This window comes from Garra rufa, chromosome 7 (genome assembly GCF_049309525.1).
Source record: "Garra rufa chromosome 7, GarRuf1.0, whole genome shotgun sequence".
NCBI lineage: Eukaryota > Metazoa > Chordata > Actinopteri > Cypriniformes > Cyprinidae > Garra > Garra rufa.
In genome coordinates this window covers 6752684-6771977 of record NC_133367.1, presented here as the reverse complement: position 1 = coordinate 6771977, position 19294 = coordinate 6752684, and the positions used below count along the sequence as shown (strand labels likewise).

Sequence of the window (19294 nt, the reverse complement as noted above, 5' to 3'; positions counted from 1 at the left end):
GCTAGTTTGAATACATTTCTAGTACAAAAATCTAAGCACTGGATGAAGTCAGTGACATATTAGAGTCAAATGTGTCTCATTTTCTCACGCCACATTTAAAAAAAAAAAAAAGTTTTTATTTGGGAAATAAATGGTATAAAATCCAGCAAATTATATGAACAAATCCCACTGTAAAAACCTTCAGGATATAGACAGGAATAAAACTGTAAAATCTAGTGTGTGTAAGAGTTACTGAAGTGGAGATTTATGGCTCAGTGTAGAAGAAAAACTAATCTAGACAAAAAAAGCCTTTAAAAATATGTATTGTAATTGAAATCTATTGACACAAATAAAGTGCTTCAAAATAAAGACTTAAGTGTTTTGTGGATGTTTCTTTCCACTAGCCTGAGAAAACACAAAAATCCCCAAATCTCAAACTTGACAGGTGCACGAAAAAAAATGTTTTTGCCTGCAGTGTCTCTCTCCTTGATCACATCAAATAGCCCAATTTTATTTATTTTATTTACACAAAAGTATGTCATTTCTGTCTTTACATGGTCATGCATTTACAATTCTCCTCTGTATTACGGATGGAGGAGTTAAGCCTCGATGCACACACACACGACAAACCAAATTAGAAAAAGAGCACCATGGCAGGTGTATATATAAAAAGTATCTCTATGCACAACATACAGACTTGTTCATTATCCAAGTCTGGTTTTCACCTTATGTTTTTGTTAAGCTCAATTTTGGTCTATTGTCACACAATTTACCTCAGTATCTCCAAATGACACTTCATATTTTCCAGTCCAGTGCAGAGCAGTTTCACTCCTGAATCCTGCAGATTATTATTGCTCATGTTCAGCTCTTTCAGACTGGAATCTGATCCAAGAACTGTAGCCAGAGCTGAACAGCTTTTGTCTGTTAAGCCACAATCATTTAACCTACGACGGAAATAAGATTACAGAGTCATTAGATTAAATACATTTGCTAAATACAAATAATAAATAATAACAGTTAATCTACAGCTTTAATTACAATGAAATATACATTTAAAAGTGTTAGTTCCATGGTTTCAAGGAAAAGCATTACTGAGTGAATTCTGATTAAACACTTAATCATTCCGATCATGTGCTCAACACTGGCTGTAAAACATGATGTAAAAACACAATGCTCTTTACAGTGTGCTCACAAAAATATGCACAAAATTGTTGGAAAGCAGCTGCCTATCAGCGGTTACCACACTGACCCAGTATTTGTACTACTGGTACTACAGAAAGGCTGGAATTAAACATTTAAATGAATCACAATCAATAGGTAGCTGATTATCTGTTGACATTTACTGCACACATCTGAATGGACATTTGATGGATTAACCATCATCATTTAAAATACTTTTCTCAAATGTCAAACCTCAGCATCCCTGAACAAAGCACTTTCTGCTACTAATCAGAGCATGTGAGTGAAGAGGAGCGGTGTGAAACGCATCTTAATATTCTGCCCTGTGCGTGTGCACTCCGCTCAGTAGGGCTGCACGATATATCGAATAATTATCGTTATCATGATAACAGTATATGCGATATTGGTATCACAGAGAGTTGCGATAAATGACGTTTAATTGGTTTCATTTCTTTACAAAACTTTTCACAGACTGATGATGCAGTGACAGGTTCACTGTTCTCTCCAACATTACAACCATTTAAACTTAATATTTATAATATTACCTTTAATGAAGATGTGAGATATTAGCCGTCAATCACTCTGTCACCGACACTGCGCTCCGCTGAACTAGAAACCGGACTTTTTTTTTTTTCTCTCAACTAACCTCTGTTCCGGATCTGCCCAAACTGCATTGCAATTAGGGGTGTGTGATATGACGTTTTTTTTTAATGTGGACAGTTCTATATACTAAAATAAAATATACTATATTACTTTGTCTTACAGCGCGCAATTTCAAATGGTTTTGTTAAAGTAATCTCCTGTATTGTAGAATGGACGCACAGCGCTGCTGAGAGTTTCGCACGGTCGTTGAAACGAAACCAAAAGTAAAACATGCATTCAAATACAATTTTAATACCTCACGACGTTTAAGCCCCGTTCACACTGGCAGCGACTTCTGTCGCTGCATATGGCCAGAGGCTGGCGATGAGGTCGCTAGTGGGCGTTGTCATTACTGGTTGCTTAACGTCATTGTTGATGGCAAATTAGGTTTCTTGCCGCCAAATACAAACACTTGAGGCAAAAGACTGAATATAATATAAATATACACTGAATCCATGCATAAAAACAAATATGAATGAGAAGGAGAGAGTACTTTTTCCATTACATGCGTTTATCTACGGCAAAAATGAAAACTCTGTTCCGTCTGGATCACATGAGCACTATTTTCTTCTTTCCTATTGGCTGTCGCTCCCAAAAGTCGTTCTTCATTTGCATAAAGTTGAGAGATTCTGAACTTTGTCGAGTCGCTGGACACGCCCACATCCGGTCGCCAGCGGTTGCTCATGGCTACATAAAATATCTATGCTGTCATTAGTATGTGGGCTATAATAAGTTGTGTAGTTGTTTATAACTCTGTATCATGCTTAAATTCGGTCTCTATTTGCACTTTGAATATTGAAAGAGTAGCCTACTTTGATTATGGTTGCATTTATTGTCTACACTAATAAGAAAGAACTGTGTCCTTTATTTTTTTGCTATTTAACTGTAGATTCTTTAAAAATGCAGTGGTTGTCTCTAATTTAAATGGCTGTACCTATAATAGAGAAAATAAACATTTTGTTTATGTACTCATATTACTATTCATTCTTGTCCCTTGCTTAGGGCGTAAAATATATATATATAAAAAAGGCTTTCAGAATCAGCCCATTTTCTTGTAAAACATCTGCAATCAGAATCGACCATGAAGAATCAAGATCTGTTTTTTGTTTTTTTGATGCTCCTAACATTTTGAAGTTTAATAGTAAACGTTTAGTTTAATAGTATTTTTTTATTATTTAATTTGTTTAATAATATTTATTTCTATTAAAAATAGAAAACAAACAGGCAAGGAAATATTTTGTTTAAAAGATGCTCTTGTGTATGTTACTTGTAAATAAAACGTAATGTTTGTAAGCAATTCATTTTGTGTTTGCAGGTCTATGGAAACAGCAAACCAGAAATCAGAATATCTGCCGAGGTTTCAAATCATTCATAGTGTTTTAAAGTCTTAGTGTTTGCAACTTACTTGACATAGTTTTTTTTTAGCCTAAATTAGATTTACAGGATTTTAGAATTTAGGCTACTTTTAGTAAGACTAGACAAACTATTGCTTATTCCACAGTAGGGATGTTCATTTCGGTTATTTTCGATGCTTGTTAACCGATTATTAACCGTTAACCGACAAGATTATTTTAAATTAGAACTAATTAAATTAGAAAGGATAGGTGTCTGTGATCACACAGTTAAGCAATGCTAACTTGACAATAAAGACTTTTTATTATCATAATAAAATATGAGTGAGGTTGCCAGGTTCATATAATACATATTTTGTTGGCATTCAAATACATCTTAAAACACGGAAACATTTGGATTTGTGTTGAATGAGAGACCCAACATTATAGTTTCAGTTTCGCTTTAGCCTACATTAATTGGTTTTGGCTTGTAGTTTATTTAGCCTAGCTTATATTTTTCATTCTTATTCTTTTCTGAATACTGTTAAATTGAAATGATGTGTTGTGGTGTGAGGGGAACAACAATAGCCTACCCATTCTTAAAGTTTTTGTAAGCATTTAGCTTCTGCATTAGGCCTACTTCTGAATGTAATAATAAAATGTGACTTCGAGGCCTACACGATTTATATTTATTTTATCAAAAAATGCTATTTTATATCAATTTAACCATGCAGAAAATATTATTTTTAAATTTTGATAAATTACTGAAACATTGCTAAGTGTATTAAGCGAGTGTAATCTTCAGAAAGGCGCTCTCCACTCCAAAGGAAATTAGACTGCTCCACTCCTGCTCACAGGGTTCTTACACCTTTTCCAAAGTAAAATTCAAGCACTTTTCAAGCACTTTCAAAGTGCATTTTCAAGATTTTCCAGCACTCTGGTAAATTACATGTTCACATACATGAGTTCATTTTAAATCATATGTTATTGTGCTAATAAAAAACAACTGTATGGATTGTTATATAACATTGCCTAATATAAATAGCCAACATACAGTATACAAATTATATAATTTAAAATATTTAATTAATATAATTTACAGAGTATCTGCAGTATTTAAAAAAAAATAATAATTTAAAGGCTTTTTAAGACCTGCACAAATAAAATACTGTATGAGTGGAGTAGGGCTGTGGTAACACATTAATGACTGGTATAAAATGACTGTAAAAAATATGATGCTAAACTAAAATTCGTAAAAAAAAAAGTGAAGGTTTTTCACAAATACATTTCAGTCTAAAATTACTAAAATGTAATCAAAAATAAACTATAAAATTAACAAAATTTAACTAGCCCAAATGAAAAAATACAATTTTTTAAGCATAGAAAATCAGATAGAAGTGTAATTGTCAATTAAAATATATTTTCAATTCACAAATATCAAGGACTTTTTTTCACTATTTACAGTGTATCTGCAGAATTTTTAAATATCATTTTAAGGCAATTTATGACCCTTTTTAAGAGCTGCACAAGTAAAATGAACACAGTATAAGTGTGGTTGGACAATATACAGTAACATATTAAGCCATAAAATGACATTATTTATAATTCAGATTTTCACAAAAACAAAACATCTTATACAATGGCATTTCAGCCTTTATAACTTCAAAAGGTATAAATCAAGTATATAATTTATAATATTTATTTAAAACATAATTATTACTGTCTTAATTGTTTAGGTTTTTAGAAAGCACATACCTTCTTTCACATTTACAACACTAATGTGTTTGCTGCATAAAAACATGGGTCAATATTTGTAATAATCTGACTAAACTGAAAATTCGCAAATTCATTCTGTCACAAGGTGGCGCTTTAGAAGAGCTGAAATATTACCGTTTTCCTAGTTACGGCTGTACACAAAGCAGTATTGAACATTAAGCATTGTGAGGACAGTCGTTAACTTCAGATACTTTCATATAAAGACATCCTTGCCGCGTTTTGACTTTGAAACGTGCAGCGTGCATATATATTCAATGACGTCTTTGCCTTTTGAAGTTTTATCCAGCCCTATCGCGATTCTAGTATTTCTGTTCCCAACTCTTAAACTTATAATTAAGCCTTTTCTTATACTATTTAATAAATTTAAAACTTTTTATAGCCTTAAATTTGATACAACTAAATTGAGGTGTTTTAAGGACCCACAGGAGCCCTCTACTTTAAAATAGTCCAGTGAAACATTTTGGTAGCCCGACTAGAAAACACAACAGCCCCAAGACATCGGGCTGGCGATTTTGTGAGCCCCAAATTCTCGTTTTAAACATAATACGTATTTGACGTTTTCAAGACATCATGGACTGAGTAATAGGCTCTTGGTATATTTTATCTGCTGCTCTGTTCCATCAGCATAACAAAAAAATTACTATTTAATATAAAAGGGAATTAATATGAAATTGATGCAACTGCATATTCAAGCACTTTCAAGCACTTCATCCAAAATCCAAACATTTTTCAAACCTTGAAAACACTACATTAAAATTTATAAATTTTATAATTTAACAAGATTTTCATGATAGTATACACTGTGTGCATAATTATTAGGCACGCTGATATTGTGGTCATATTTTTTCCAAGCACATTTGACCAATTCCAAACCAGATCAATCTTAATAACTACTATTCATTTCATATTTAATTATTTATAAGTGAAATATAATTGTCCATGAAGGCTGGAAGTGAAAAACTCCTCATATTCAGGTGTCCAGAATTATTAGGCACATTTTCTTTTACAGATAAAATGAGCCAAAAAAAAAGATTTACTTCAGACTGAAAAATCTAAAACTATTAAATGCCCATGAGAAGGATGCAATACTAATGCAATACTGGAATTTGCAAAGTTAAGGCATGACCACCGGACAGAAAAACGCTTGTTGCGTCTGCATTGTCAGAAAAATAGGTGGAGGAGAAAAGATGCATGGTAATTGCAAAGATTTACGATGAAGAATTAGTTATGAAACCATCGAACCATTTAGTCTCCAGTGCCACCTTTTTCCAGAACTGCAACCTACCTTAAGTCTCCAGAAGTGCAATGTGTCAGGTTCTCAGAGACTTTGCTTGGGCAAAAAAAAAACTAAAAAATGACTCAATTAATAAGAATAACATTCTGAAGTGTTGTGAAAAACATGGAGACTGTTTTTTTTTTATAGACTTTATAGACAGATTAGTTGAGAGTGGCTCTTAAAGGACCAGCACCACATCCTCTTGCAGCACCTTTCAAAAATATATTTTCCAGAATCTGGCAGTAAGCTTTAACCCTTGTGCATTCAAAAAAAAAAAAAAAAGTTACACATAGGTGCAAAATGGACAAAAAATGCCCATGTCCAAAAACTGCCATAAAAATATGATTTATTAATATTTTTTCCCACTTTCACTGATGTCAATTTTTTAACCAGCATCTGTTCTATCCATAGATACCAAACATTCATTAATTTTCAGAATTTTAACCCTTTAAATTCTGGTTTGTTTACATAATGCCACAGGTGTTTTTTTTTATGAAAAAATTAAAAATAGTAGTTAATTTCCATATATTGAATGATAAGCAGAATTTTGTTTCTTTACATATTAGCTTCTTGGGTGTGTCAATGAAGAACAACAACATTCATTTTGAGGCATTTATATTTTTTATGTAGTGTCAGATTTAAAAAAAAAACTAACACTTAGGGCCATAATGGACAAAAATATCCATGTCAAAGAACTGTCATAGAAATGTTATATATTAATATATTTTTTCTACTTTCACTGACTGTTGTTTTTCATCAGCATCTCTTCCATTCATAATTACCAAACATTAATTCATTTTCAGAATTGTAATGCTTTAAAAGCTGGTTTATTTCCATAATGCTGTCTGTCAGTGGGCAACACTAGCTCCAGAGCTTCCTCTGCTGAGTAACATCTCTTCATCTTGCAACCAATGAAATGACCAAGCCCTCAAGCACCAAATATGTATAGGTTTTGCTTTGTCTGTCTGGACTGTGCGAACACTCAAATTTTGTATAAAATCTACCAGACTAAACAATCAGTGTTTTCTTGTGGTGAAAACAAAAACAATCTGTTTAAGGGCTTCTGAAATTCTACATCAAATTCAAGCTCACATTTTATTTCTGTACAAAAACAATAACAAATGAAAAAGTGCAATCAAGGAATAAGATGTGTGTTTGGGTGAAAAAGAAAAGTCTTCAACGCTCATTAACATTCTTTGACCTTATTCCTAGTTTTCACATGGCCCTATGACCCTGCCAAGGGTGAGACTCATATATGGAGTGGGATTTTTGATTGCCAGTACAATATCATTTCTTTCAAACATATTACACCCATAAAAAATTTAGTAAACACATGCAAACCACACTCTGACATCCTTACCAACATACCCACACAATTTTAGCTGCATTATTTTTCCAATTGACTCTATAATAGGCTATAATATGCATAAGCAGAAAACACAAAAAGTGAGTATTTCTTTCATATGCCAAATTTGAAAAAAAATGGCACGATCTAGTAAAAAATGGTAAAAATTTAAAATTTGAAGCCTTTCCGATAGAATGAATGCCTATTAGCAAATATTGCATAATTTTAAAGTCAAATGGCCCTGGGTTAAAAAAAAATGCAGTTTTAATGGGTTTCAATGTGGACATTTTTGTCCTGAGTGTGAGTATTTTTTGTACGGAGGGTAAAATCGATTTTTTGAAGGAAATGAGGGTGAAATATTAACATTTCAATAAAAATACACACCTGAGCCACGTTTTTATGCAGTTGGCATTAACACAGACACACTTTAAACAAAAAACAAAACTGAAATGGACAAAAATGTCCATAAGGTCGCACAAGGGTTAAGAGTTCATTTTGGTCCATCTCTGCAAGACACAGGACAGGAGATGGACTAAAACTGAAGTCCCAACACTTACTGCCAAATTCTGGAGGATAAACTCAAAAGAGAAAGTCTCTGAGAACCTGACACATTGCACTTCTGGAGACTCCAGGTAGGTTGCAGTTCTGGAAAATGGTGGCAGTGGAGACTAAATGGTTCCTGATGGTTTCATATCTAATTCTTAACATTAATTCTTACTTTTTTTGCAATTAACATGCAACTTTTTTTTCTTCTGCCTAATAATTATGCACACAGTGTATATTTCTCTAATTTCCCACGCATTTTCCAGGACTAAAGAAAATCAGTAATTATTTTTAAGAATAATTTTTCAGGTTTTCCAGGATGCATGGGAGCCCTAGATAAAAGATGAAAGCAAAAAATGATTAACTTACAGAGCTCTTTTGGAGGTTTTGACGACTGCTGATAATCTAATGAGACACTCGTCTGATTTCTTGAATTTCTGAAGCTCAAACTGCTCCAGCTCCTCCTCTGATGTCAACAATACAAAGGCCAAAGCAGACCACTGGGCAGGTGAAAGATCAGCAGATGACAGACTTCCTTTGCTAAGGTGGGTCTGAATGTCTTTCACCAGAGTTTGGTCGTTCAGTTCATTCAGACAGTAGAACAGATTGATGGATCTCTCTGGAGACAGATTAGCTTCAAATTTCTGCTTGATGTACTGAACTATTTCCTTTTTACTCTGGTCATTTCCATTTTGCTGTGTCAACAGACCCTGTAAGAGTCTCTGATTGGACTGGAGTGACAAACCAAGGAGGAATCGAAGAAAAAGATCCAGATGTCCATTATCACTCTCTAGTGCCTTGTCCACTGCAGTCTTGAGCAAATCAATCATGGGTTCACTTTTGTTTTCCTGTTCTGTAGACTCATGAACAAATATACTTCTCTTCTTTATGTCTAGAAACAGATGTGCATAAAGAGCTGCAATAAACTCTTGAATGCTCAAGTGAACAAAGCAGTACATGGTACCAAGAACAATCCCAGTTTCCTCCTTAAAGATCTGGGTACACATGCCTGAATACACCGATGCCTTATAGACGTCAATACCACAGGCTTCCAGATCTGTGTCATAGAAGATCACATTGTTCCTTTCCAGCTGATGAAATGCCAGTTTCCCCAGTGAAAAGATGGCATCTTTATCCCAGGAAACATCTGGTGTATATTCTCCATCATACTTTCGTCTGCTCTGCTGGATCTGAAATCTGAGAAAGTGTGTGTACATTTGTGTCAGAGTCTTGGGAGTGTCTTCAGTATTTGACTCCTGCAGTGTTTTGGAGGCATCATCAGCCTGATTGTTTTTCACATCATTATTTCTTTTCTCCTCTAAAATGTTCTGGAGAACAGTGGCTGAAATCCAGCAGAAGACTGGGATGTGGCACATGATAAAGAGACTCTTTGATTGTTTAACATGATCAATAATTTCTTTGGCCAGATTCTCATCTGTGACTCTTTTTCTGAAGTACTCCTCCTTTTGTGCATCATTGAATCCTCGTATCTCTGTCAGCCGGTCGATACAGTCAGGAGGAATCTTACTGGCAGCTGCTGGTCTGGTGGTGATCCAGATGAGAGCAGAAGGAAGCAGATTTCCCTTGATGAGGTTGGTCAGGAGAACATCCAGAGAGACTGGTGAAGATACATCAGAACACGTCTCATTATCCTTAAAGTTTACAGGAAGTCGACATTCATCCAGTCCATCAAGAATGAACAGTACTTTTTGGTTCCTTCTTGTAAGGTTCAGTTTTTTTGTCTCTGGGAAAAACTGAGTTATAAGGTCCATCAAACTTAGTTTTTCTTTCACCTTTAAGTTCATCTCTCTGAATGGAAGAGGAAATATGAAGCTGATATCTTGATTTTCTTTTCCTTCCGCCCAATCCAGAACAAACTTTTGCACAGAGACTGATTTTCCAATGCCAGCAACTCCTTTTGTCAGTACAGTTCTGATCTGCTTGTCTTGTTCAGGTGCTTCAAACAAATTTGTGCATTCAACCTGTATTTCCTGTAATTCATGACGTCTGGAAGCAACTTCAATCTGTCTTACCTCATGTTCAGTATTGACCTGTTCACTACAACCCTGAGTGATATAGAGATCTGTGTAGATGTTATTCAGAAGTGTAGAGTCACCTTGCTTTGCAATTCCTTCAAGAACACATTGATATTTCTTCTTTAGGCTACATTTTAGCTGATGAATGAAGAACAGCTCATCTAAACAGAAACAAAAATACAGAATATTTTAATCTTATTTTCTCTCCTACATTTATAAGTGAGTCTGGCAGATTGTCATGAGTCTCTTACCTTCTAGAGTATCAGCAGCTTCATCTTGCTTCATCTCTCTCAGGAAGTAGAGTGTGAGATCAAGAGCTGCTTCTTTGATACTGCTTCTGTTCTCATTAAAATCCTTCACAAAGTATTGCACGTTCTCTTTTTGTAATATTTTCTTAAACTTGTCCAGTTCTTTCTTTAGAAATGTGATTATTATGCTCTCAAGATCCTACAAAGCAAGAAAAAAATAAATGAAAGAAAAAAATCTTCATCCATATTTGATAAAAATATTTTTTAATAATTAAAAATGTTTGTAAAAATCAGTTTAAGACTAATGTTAATTAGCTGTCAGTATTAATAATACATTCTTATTTTATGGGTTCTTAAAAAATAATGGTCAAGAAGAATTAGAAATAACATTTCTCTTGCACTATTATTCAATAACATATTTGTTTGTCATATTTATTAATTATTCATGAAGATGTGTTTCATTACCTGGAAAATCTGTAGGAAACTGTTTGTAAAGTCCTTGTGGTTCCTTTTAGTCTGGAAATCTGGATCTAAGGTTTCATTCTGAAGCCCGCTGCTCAATAAAATAAATCAAATTATTGCATTTCTGGGGAAATATGACTAAAATCTCTTGTAAACATGTTCTAGCAAAAGGAAAACAAATATTTGATACATTTATGAACTATAAAGTTTAATGATAATTATACACTTTCTAACACATGTGTAAAGAAAAAATAAGAAACATCAAATACCGTATGGTTTGTGATGCTGTTTCTCCACTGAAGTCTGGTACTTCACCCTTTGAGCAGTCACTCTTCACAGACACAGAGCTGGACACATGTGAGCCTGATCTTACACTAATGATGCAGAGAGAAAAACTTTACTACAGGAGGTTCATCCATGTTTTATATTGGCAATCATATCCTCTAGTCCTTCACAGAAATACTTGCAGAGCTTTAAAGATAGCAGTCATTCTTGTTTACAGACTCACATTTGTTTCACAATATCTGTAAAGCATTTCTGATCTAATTGAAGACAACCTTTCCTTTTTTGAGAGAAGAAATGTCAGTGCTACACAGTTCTGTTAGCATACTTAAATTAAAGAGACCATATGACACTATTTTAAAAGTTCATCACTTTGGTTATTGGGTGTTACAATAACAATGTCGTCGTAATAATTATCCATTTGATACAGAGTCCAAGTCTGAGCTGAACCTTTCACAGTGTTAAGCTTTCATTTTGCAACTCTCTTACCTTTCAGATACAATCTCATAAAATTATAATTTTTCTTTTCCACCGTAGCAACTTTATGTCCTGAAGTGCCAACATAAAACACAGTTATTTAGGTGTGGTTTATTGTATTTTATTTACAGTTTATTTAGGTTGTGTATAGCTCAGGTGTGTATGCACTGCAGCTCCATAAAGCATGCTGTACACAAGCTAACCTTTGGGTTAACGGCTCAGGAACAGCATGATGAATAAATCGTAACCACTGATTCCAAACAAAGCTGGTTTGCATTCACATCCAAACACAGCGTCTCCACAACATGACGACAACACTACAACTCAATGAAGACTCGTCTTCTCTTTGTGGAAACCTTTGGACATCATTACGCTAATATTTCACATTGTGATGCAGAAATTTGTGAAAGTAATATCTGGACTTCAGTCGAGGCATTTTAGTCATTTCTGGATCAGTGTTCTCTGTTAGAGAGAATAAATCGCTTTGCAGGAGACTATAACATTTATAACTCTGAAGATCTTACACAAACAGATACACACTAAAGGAAAATGAAAACATTAAAAAGCATCATATGACCCCTTTAAATTAAGTGTGTGGTCGTTTTTAAATGTCTGAATATACATTTATGACCTAAAAACAAAATCACTGATGTGGAATAATTTACTCAAGTATCTACATATCAAATACTGAAGAGCGACTGTAAATTATGATTCTGATTTTCAGTTCTCAGATATTTATAATCTATTGGCTACTTTTTAAATATATTTAATGTTATTTTAGCAAAGCTTCTTTAGAGCAAACATGTGAAAGTCCAGCAGTGTTTAAAATGATTGTGTGAAAACAGACTCTGTCTTACCTCTGTTTGTGTGAGAGACTCATCTCAGACGGAGAGTCCTTTCCTCGCTCCTCTGACATACTGCAGATAAACTGCCAGAGATCAGCACTGGGTTGAGAAAACTATCTGCTGTTCAGTTTGACCTGGAGATGATGACCCTTAATGAGATCAAGAAATATCTGGAGTTAGCAGCAACACAAAACACTAGATCAAATAAAGTCCGTTATGAACAAATGCACTGCCATGTAGAATAAACAAATGGTCTTCACGAGAAATGGCGGATTTAAACATACTTTCGATTTCGCATCACAAAACAACAGCAAAAAAAAAAAAAAAAAAAAAAAAAACAGAAGCGAAAATACGGAAATACCTTTAGAAACACATTCGTCTTCAATAACCCCTTTTGGAAAACTTACTTGCAGTCTTGTCCACTAAGAAGAGCATTTTTAAGTATTTGAAAAGATAATTTTCTGTCCTTTAGGCCTGTAGTTTGTCAGCAATAATTCTCATATCTCTCAGACAGATTGGATTAAAAATGTCCGCGAGTGTTAAAATTAGTAGGGTCTGCGCTAAAGTTGTATCTATAAAATGTTTTCTAGGACATATCTTGGATAAAATCCTATAAGCATCGCTTTGTTTTGCTATCTGCGTGTTTTCCGTAGTTACTTTCGTTTTCGTCTTCTTCGTGGGTTTTTCTGGAGGGTTTCGAACGAGCTGAACAGTTACTGCCACCTGCTGTACTGGAGCCTGAATTATATTTATAATTTATAGAAACATCATTTGTTATATTTTTAAAGTTGTTGTTTTTTATTGTTTTTACTGTACAAACTGTACACCTACCCGTCACAAAAAAAATCAACATACTTCCATTTTTAATAAAATATTGTTTGCAAGTGATCTAAATTATTCAAGATATTTCATCATAAATCACATTTATGTTAGTATATGTGTTATATAATAATACATCTAATAAATCATAAACATTTGAAGCTAAAAGAGACTCAAGTAAAAAAAAGTGTAACAAACATGTTACTAAAGAAAAGCAAAACAAATCATTCATTATACATTTTAAACATGTATTTAGCATTTATTTAGGTTTGTTGAACTTATAAAACACATAATTTGCTTCTTTTAAAGATGATAATAAATACAATTACATTATATGTAACAGTGTATAAAAATAAACATTTACAAAAGTTTTAGGTGATCATAAAAATATAAAAATGGCTTACATTTTTCTGCAAACAATGATGTCCATTCTGTGAATGAAAGATTTACAAAAATGTTTAAGTTGAAATATAAACAAAACAATGAGAAACTGATGGTCTGTTTCAGATCCTCACACAGATCGAAGGGGAGATGGATGACTAGTAGACCAGATGATCTGAGATGTTAGTCTGCTAACCTTTTTTCTAAGACAGAGGTTCCCTACAGACGATGTCCGGTGGTTCTTGCTTAAATTTCAACTAAAGAACAATTTGTATTAGGTTTCAATCGCTTTAGATTCCTAATGTTTCTTATTTTAAACATAATCTTCAACGTTTAATCCCTTCACAAACACACAATAAAACATGTTGCCAAAGTCTTTAACTAGATAATATTTCATTTGTTTTAAATGTATGCGAAGGAGCTTGTGTCAGATGCAGAGCTGGTAATCTCTATATTTAGGTTGTATCTTTTAGAAAATGTTATATTTATTTTATTTCAAAACATAGTCCTGTTTTAAAGGCTAAAAAGTGTCCATATCGTAGAGTATCCTGAGCCCAATATCTGACATCCTGTGGATCTATGATCTAGTTCTGCACTTAATGCTGTGCTCCTACTTTTCAAATGCATCTCATGTCACATTGACACAAATTCTTTCAGATACTCACTGACTTTTCAGAGTTGTAAACTACGCTTGAATCAAACAACACATGTGAGGACTGTTTTTTTTTATTGCTTTTTCTAAATGTTAATCTTTTTCTAATTGTATCAGCTGAGCTTGTTTCAACTGTTTATGGCCATTTTCTTAGGTTATTATTTTTGACCCACATAGATATAGAGTAAATCTTATCATCCATGCTTTTCCCCTACATTTACAAACCCCAAATAAGACGGCAAGCGTGATCATCAATTCAATAAGACTAGTTACCCAGTTACACATCATGTAAGAAAAGTGTCATAATGCATCCAGAATACAGAAATCCTGCTCTTGATATGTTACGACTGACATTTTCCATCATCAAATGATCAGGATTACGGATGACTATGGCGTTATTCTTTAGTCAAAAGTTATGAGCGTGTAAGACATGCTCACGAGCACATTATGTTATTTCACACGCGTAAAAATGAACCTTCAGCTGGCATGATAAAAGTACTCGCGCACAAATTCAACAACCGAGAGGTGTACAGGCAGCTGCGCGCGAGCGCCTGGCATACTCTCATAGGTTAACTCTGCTTGTACAGTGGAATCCTGCTCGCGCGCAGCTGCCTGTACACCTCTCGGTTGTTGAATTTGTGCGCGAGTACTTTTATCATGCCAGCTGAAGGTTCATTTTTACGCGTGTGAAATAACATAATGTGCTCGTGAGCATGTCTTACACGCTCATAACTTTTGACTAAAGAATAACGCCATAGATGACTCTGTTCACATCTTGTTTGTTGGACTGTATTTGTCTTTAGGCGAGTCCTTCTCTATGAGAGCCGTCAGCATTCAGCATTGCTTTTGTCAGATTTGCTAGAGGTATATGGCACCTTGTTGTAACCTGATCAATTAAGAAACATAACATTATACTGCTCCCCATTGAAAAGGTTTTAGACATAGTCTTTTATGCAAGAAATATGTCTGCACAACAGAAATATGGATCAGTTTAACAAATACCTAATACTGAAACCCTCTCTTCTGAACTATCTTGGAAGTTTTTTAATATTGATTTTGATTGTTCGTCCACTACGTTATACCTTTGTCACTGTTTTTGTACAATTTTTAGACGAAGACTATTCTCATACTTCTCAGGTCAAACATGCTGTGAATGTTTGGAGGAAAACAAGAACTAGTACAGTATAAGATAATTAAATGAAGGTCCTTCTACAAAAAAGTGTTTAAACTGAGATTGTGAAGTACTTCAGAGCATTTTTCCCCCGATCTGGCTACAAAATCTTAATCACCAATCCTACTGTTCCTCTGCTACATGTACGTCTATCTTATTTAAAAACACATAAAGTTACACATTACAAGTTGAAGACGGTGTGGAATCACTATTGTCTTTGTACGCATCTCTAAACAGGCCATTAATAAATAAATCACAGTTATTTTAAGCGAAAGGGATGATTCAGACCATTTTATTCAGTTGTTGTGTTTGTCTTTTAGGTTTTTGTTCCAGGAAACAGGTACAACTGCAACTACGCACTTGTCATGTTTGACGTAATAATCTCTTCTTCTTTAAGAAAACATTTTTTAACATATCTTAGTTCTCATGTTTCAGATTTGTAAATGTTTGTTTAGCTTAAATATTATTTTTTTTGTCAGTTACATAGTTGTTACGGGTTGGTGCTGGAACGATGAGACGAGACACGAATTACAAACAGAGTCTTTTAATATATCCAAGGAGCAGACTGATCAGGAACATGAAATCTTTCCACACACGCAACGTATACACAAAGCAAAGACCGACAGTAAACTGAACTCAAAGATAGACTTATAAAGGGACTAGATAATTACAGACAGGTGCAGGGGATGATGATAATGAGGGCTAAACCAAAGCAGACAGATCGACAGGGGAAGACAATGGGAGAAACTAAGTACACAAACAGACAGAACTATGACAATAGTTGTCAGGCATGAAATGTATATCTATTTTTAAATAATTATGATAGAGTTACAGGTTCTGTGTAGTCGGATGTCCGTAAGCGGAGAAATCTGGACAGTAACTGTGACAGATGAGAGTATTACTCAAACAGTCCACCGCGTTATCTTTTAATAAAATATTGCATTGAATGCCACTAAGACAAATTCTGTAGCAGTGTTCATTAAAACGTCGAAATGAAAATAAACGTACAAATATTCATAATATATTCTAACGACACAACAGACTGATCTCTGCTAAGTACACCTACAATTGTTAGATATCTTGACCTTATCCGTGTGTTTAATGCCGCTACTGCGCTAGGCCTTTCACACCGTTGTGAGATTTAAACCGCAAAGTTTTGCATTACACTTTATAACCAGAACAATTTTATCGGTTTCCAATATTTCTGTGAATTTGCTTGAGTTAATCAAACATCGTTTTAATCTGTTTTCTTGACCTCAAGACACTTGTGTTACTAATACTATCCTAGTTTATATCAGATATAAGACACTAGATAATTTCTTAATAATTATTTCTGTTTTTCAATAATACTGAAATCAGGTAGGTGAACTTAAAAAAAAAAAAGTTTAAACTGTATATGTATCATTGTATTTATATGCAAATATAAATGTGGTGAATAAAGAAAAATGTATTTGACTATCTATAGAGGAGCGAGAAAGACACAAATGCTGTTAACTGTTCAAAAAATGTTTAGTTGGTCTGGACTGATGAAGGAGAGACTCCATCCACAGAACAAAAACAACATACTGGATATCTGGACATTAATAACAGACACACACATAACGGAATATAAAGTAGAATAGAATAACAATGTGTATAAAATATGAGATAACTAATGTTTTAGATAACATGGACATTTCACATTGTAGACTTGTTTTATTTCTTTGACACATTTAAGTGCTGCACTTGACAATCACATTTAAACATTTGAATCATTATGGATGAGTTTAATACAAATATTATTAAACTGAAGAGCCAGACAGACTCATCTGAGCGTCTTCCTCCTGTTTCAGCTTTCAATAAAACAAAAGCATCATTTGCTTGAATACTAAATCAACATGAATCATTCAGTATCACATGTTTCTAACACACATGCTGCATTATTTGATTGTAAAGTCTGAGTCTCTTCACCTGTATGGATCACATTCACACATTTATCACACATTTCTTTCTCCTCATAGACACAGTAGTGAAGCTCTTCTGTGGATCCTCACCTGATGTTCACTGCTGCTTTCATCAGGATCCAACAACTAGGATAGACAGCAGTTATCTTTTGCTAAAACCAGGAATTTTTATCTATGCTGTAAGGTGGAACAAAAGATAGAGAGAAATCAGTGTTTAATGGAACAAATTACAAATCAGTTTCTACTTCAATTACAGTTTCTTTTAAAGTTAAAGTTAGATTTCCATGATCTTGCATAGATATTTCTAAAACAATATTTGTGTTTTGAATACATCTGAACATGATTTCCATTCATATGTTTGTCTGTTTGTGTGACTCCTGTTGAGACACTATAAAGAGAAACACACACTAATGAGTGAACGCCAAATATAATAAACCACAAGAACAAATACTAATGTGATTTTGCCTCAAAACTAAAACCTTTCAGTGAAATGTTCCACTAGTTAAAGCTGTTCTTCCTCTAGTTTCAACATTTGTATTGGTCTCAGTAAATAAGTGACAGTAAAGTAAGTGTAAAGTAATGTGACGTGTTGCTTGTCAAAGTAAAAACACACAAGAGACAGAGACATTGATCATGTGATGCTGGACGGCTGTGAGCTGAAGCTGGAATCTGCACTGATTTTACCAGCGTTTTCCTCCAATCTGACCAAATCTATTTCAAACTGGAATGATTCACTATTACTGATGGCATTAATAAAGCAGCTGTTGTTGGAGAAAGCTCTGACAGTCTGCTTTTGTTCTCTTTCGTCCTTTGTGTTCAACATTTTGATCAACTTTACATTTCATTCTGACACAAATCCTTTGAAATAAAGCTGGATGATCATTTGATCTCCATTCACAAATATTTGAAAGGTAATATTTGTCCACATATCAGAGGAAATTGAAGATCTCTTTAATATCACAAAGTGAAGTTTACTCACCTCAGTTTACAGTTTGAGTCTCGTAGCACATCAATGAGCCGCTGCTTTGAGTCTCCAATCTTATTGTTTCTCAGATCAAGCTCTTTTAGAAACTGCAGTGCTTTTGTGTTTGTCAAAGACTGAGTTAAAGAAGAAACATCTGTAATGCCACAGTTATAAAGACTAGAAAGAGACAAACAGAGGAAGAGAAGATCATCTTACAAACAAATCATTAAGGAGAAGAATTTGACACAAATATAATGTGAACCCATGAACCCACTCATCATGAGATATTGAGTAGAAAGTGTTTTGGTTTAAACTGTTGAAGTGATTTTCATCATTTTGATTCTTGTATGTGAATGTTACTGACCTCAATCTCTCCAGTTTACAGTGTGAATCCTTCAGTACGTCACATAAGTCATTCACTCCTGTGTTTGTTATTTGATTCCTGCTCAGGTTCAGTTCTCTCAGGTGTGATGGGTTTGATTTCAGAGCTGAAGTCAGGATGAGACACTGTTTCTCTGTAATACTGCAATAAATCAGACTGAAGACAGAAAGAGAAAGAACAATGACTCAGATCTATGATGATCATCAGCAAATGCATATATTCCCTAACACACCAGCAAAATCATGGAAACTCCTAATATATGAATGAACAAACCAAGACAGGAGTATTTGAGGACACTAGTTATAATCCAAGTCTGGACCCATCCTCAGTCAACAAATAATGAATCAATACATTAAATCAATATAAAAACAACTGTAAAATTAACTAAATTAAATGGTATATTTTCACATTTTTAATTAATGAAAATCATTAAATCAATCAAATCAAATATTTTTTAAAGAAATTTTAGAGTGTAGTTTACAATTTCTAACTATACAAATATACTAAATAATATACATTTCCCTTAATAAAAGATTTAGTGATATATAACATTAGTCCAGG

The 19294-nt window shown here is 33.9% G+C and overlaps 1 protein-coding gene across 1 annotated transcript in view; it reads right to left on the bottom strand.

The window, feature by feature from the left end:
* LOC141337881 (NACHT, LRR and PYD domains-containing protein 3-like) overlaps window positions 1-19294 on the bottom strand; it is a 134954-nt gene that overhangs the window by 24757 nt on the left and 90903 nt on the right. Inside the window, exon 9 of the mRNA XM_073843458.1 lies at window positions 753-923. Within this exon, the coding sequence (XP_073699559.1) occupies window positions 753-923 (171 nt within the window). The remainder of the gene's footprint in view (window positions 1-752; window positions 924-19294) is intronic.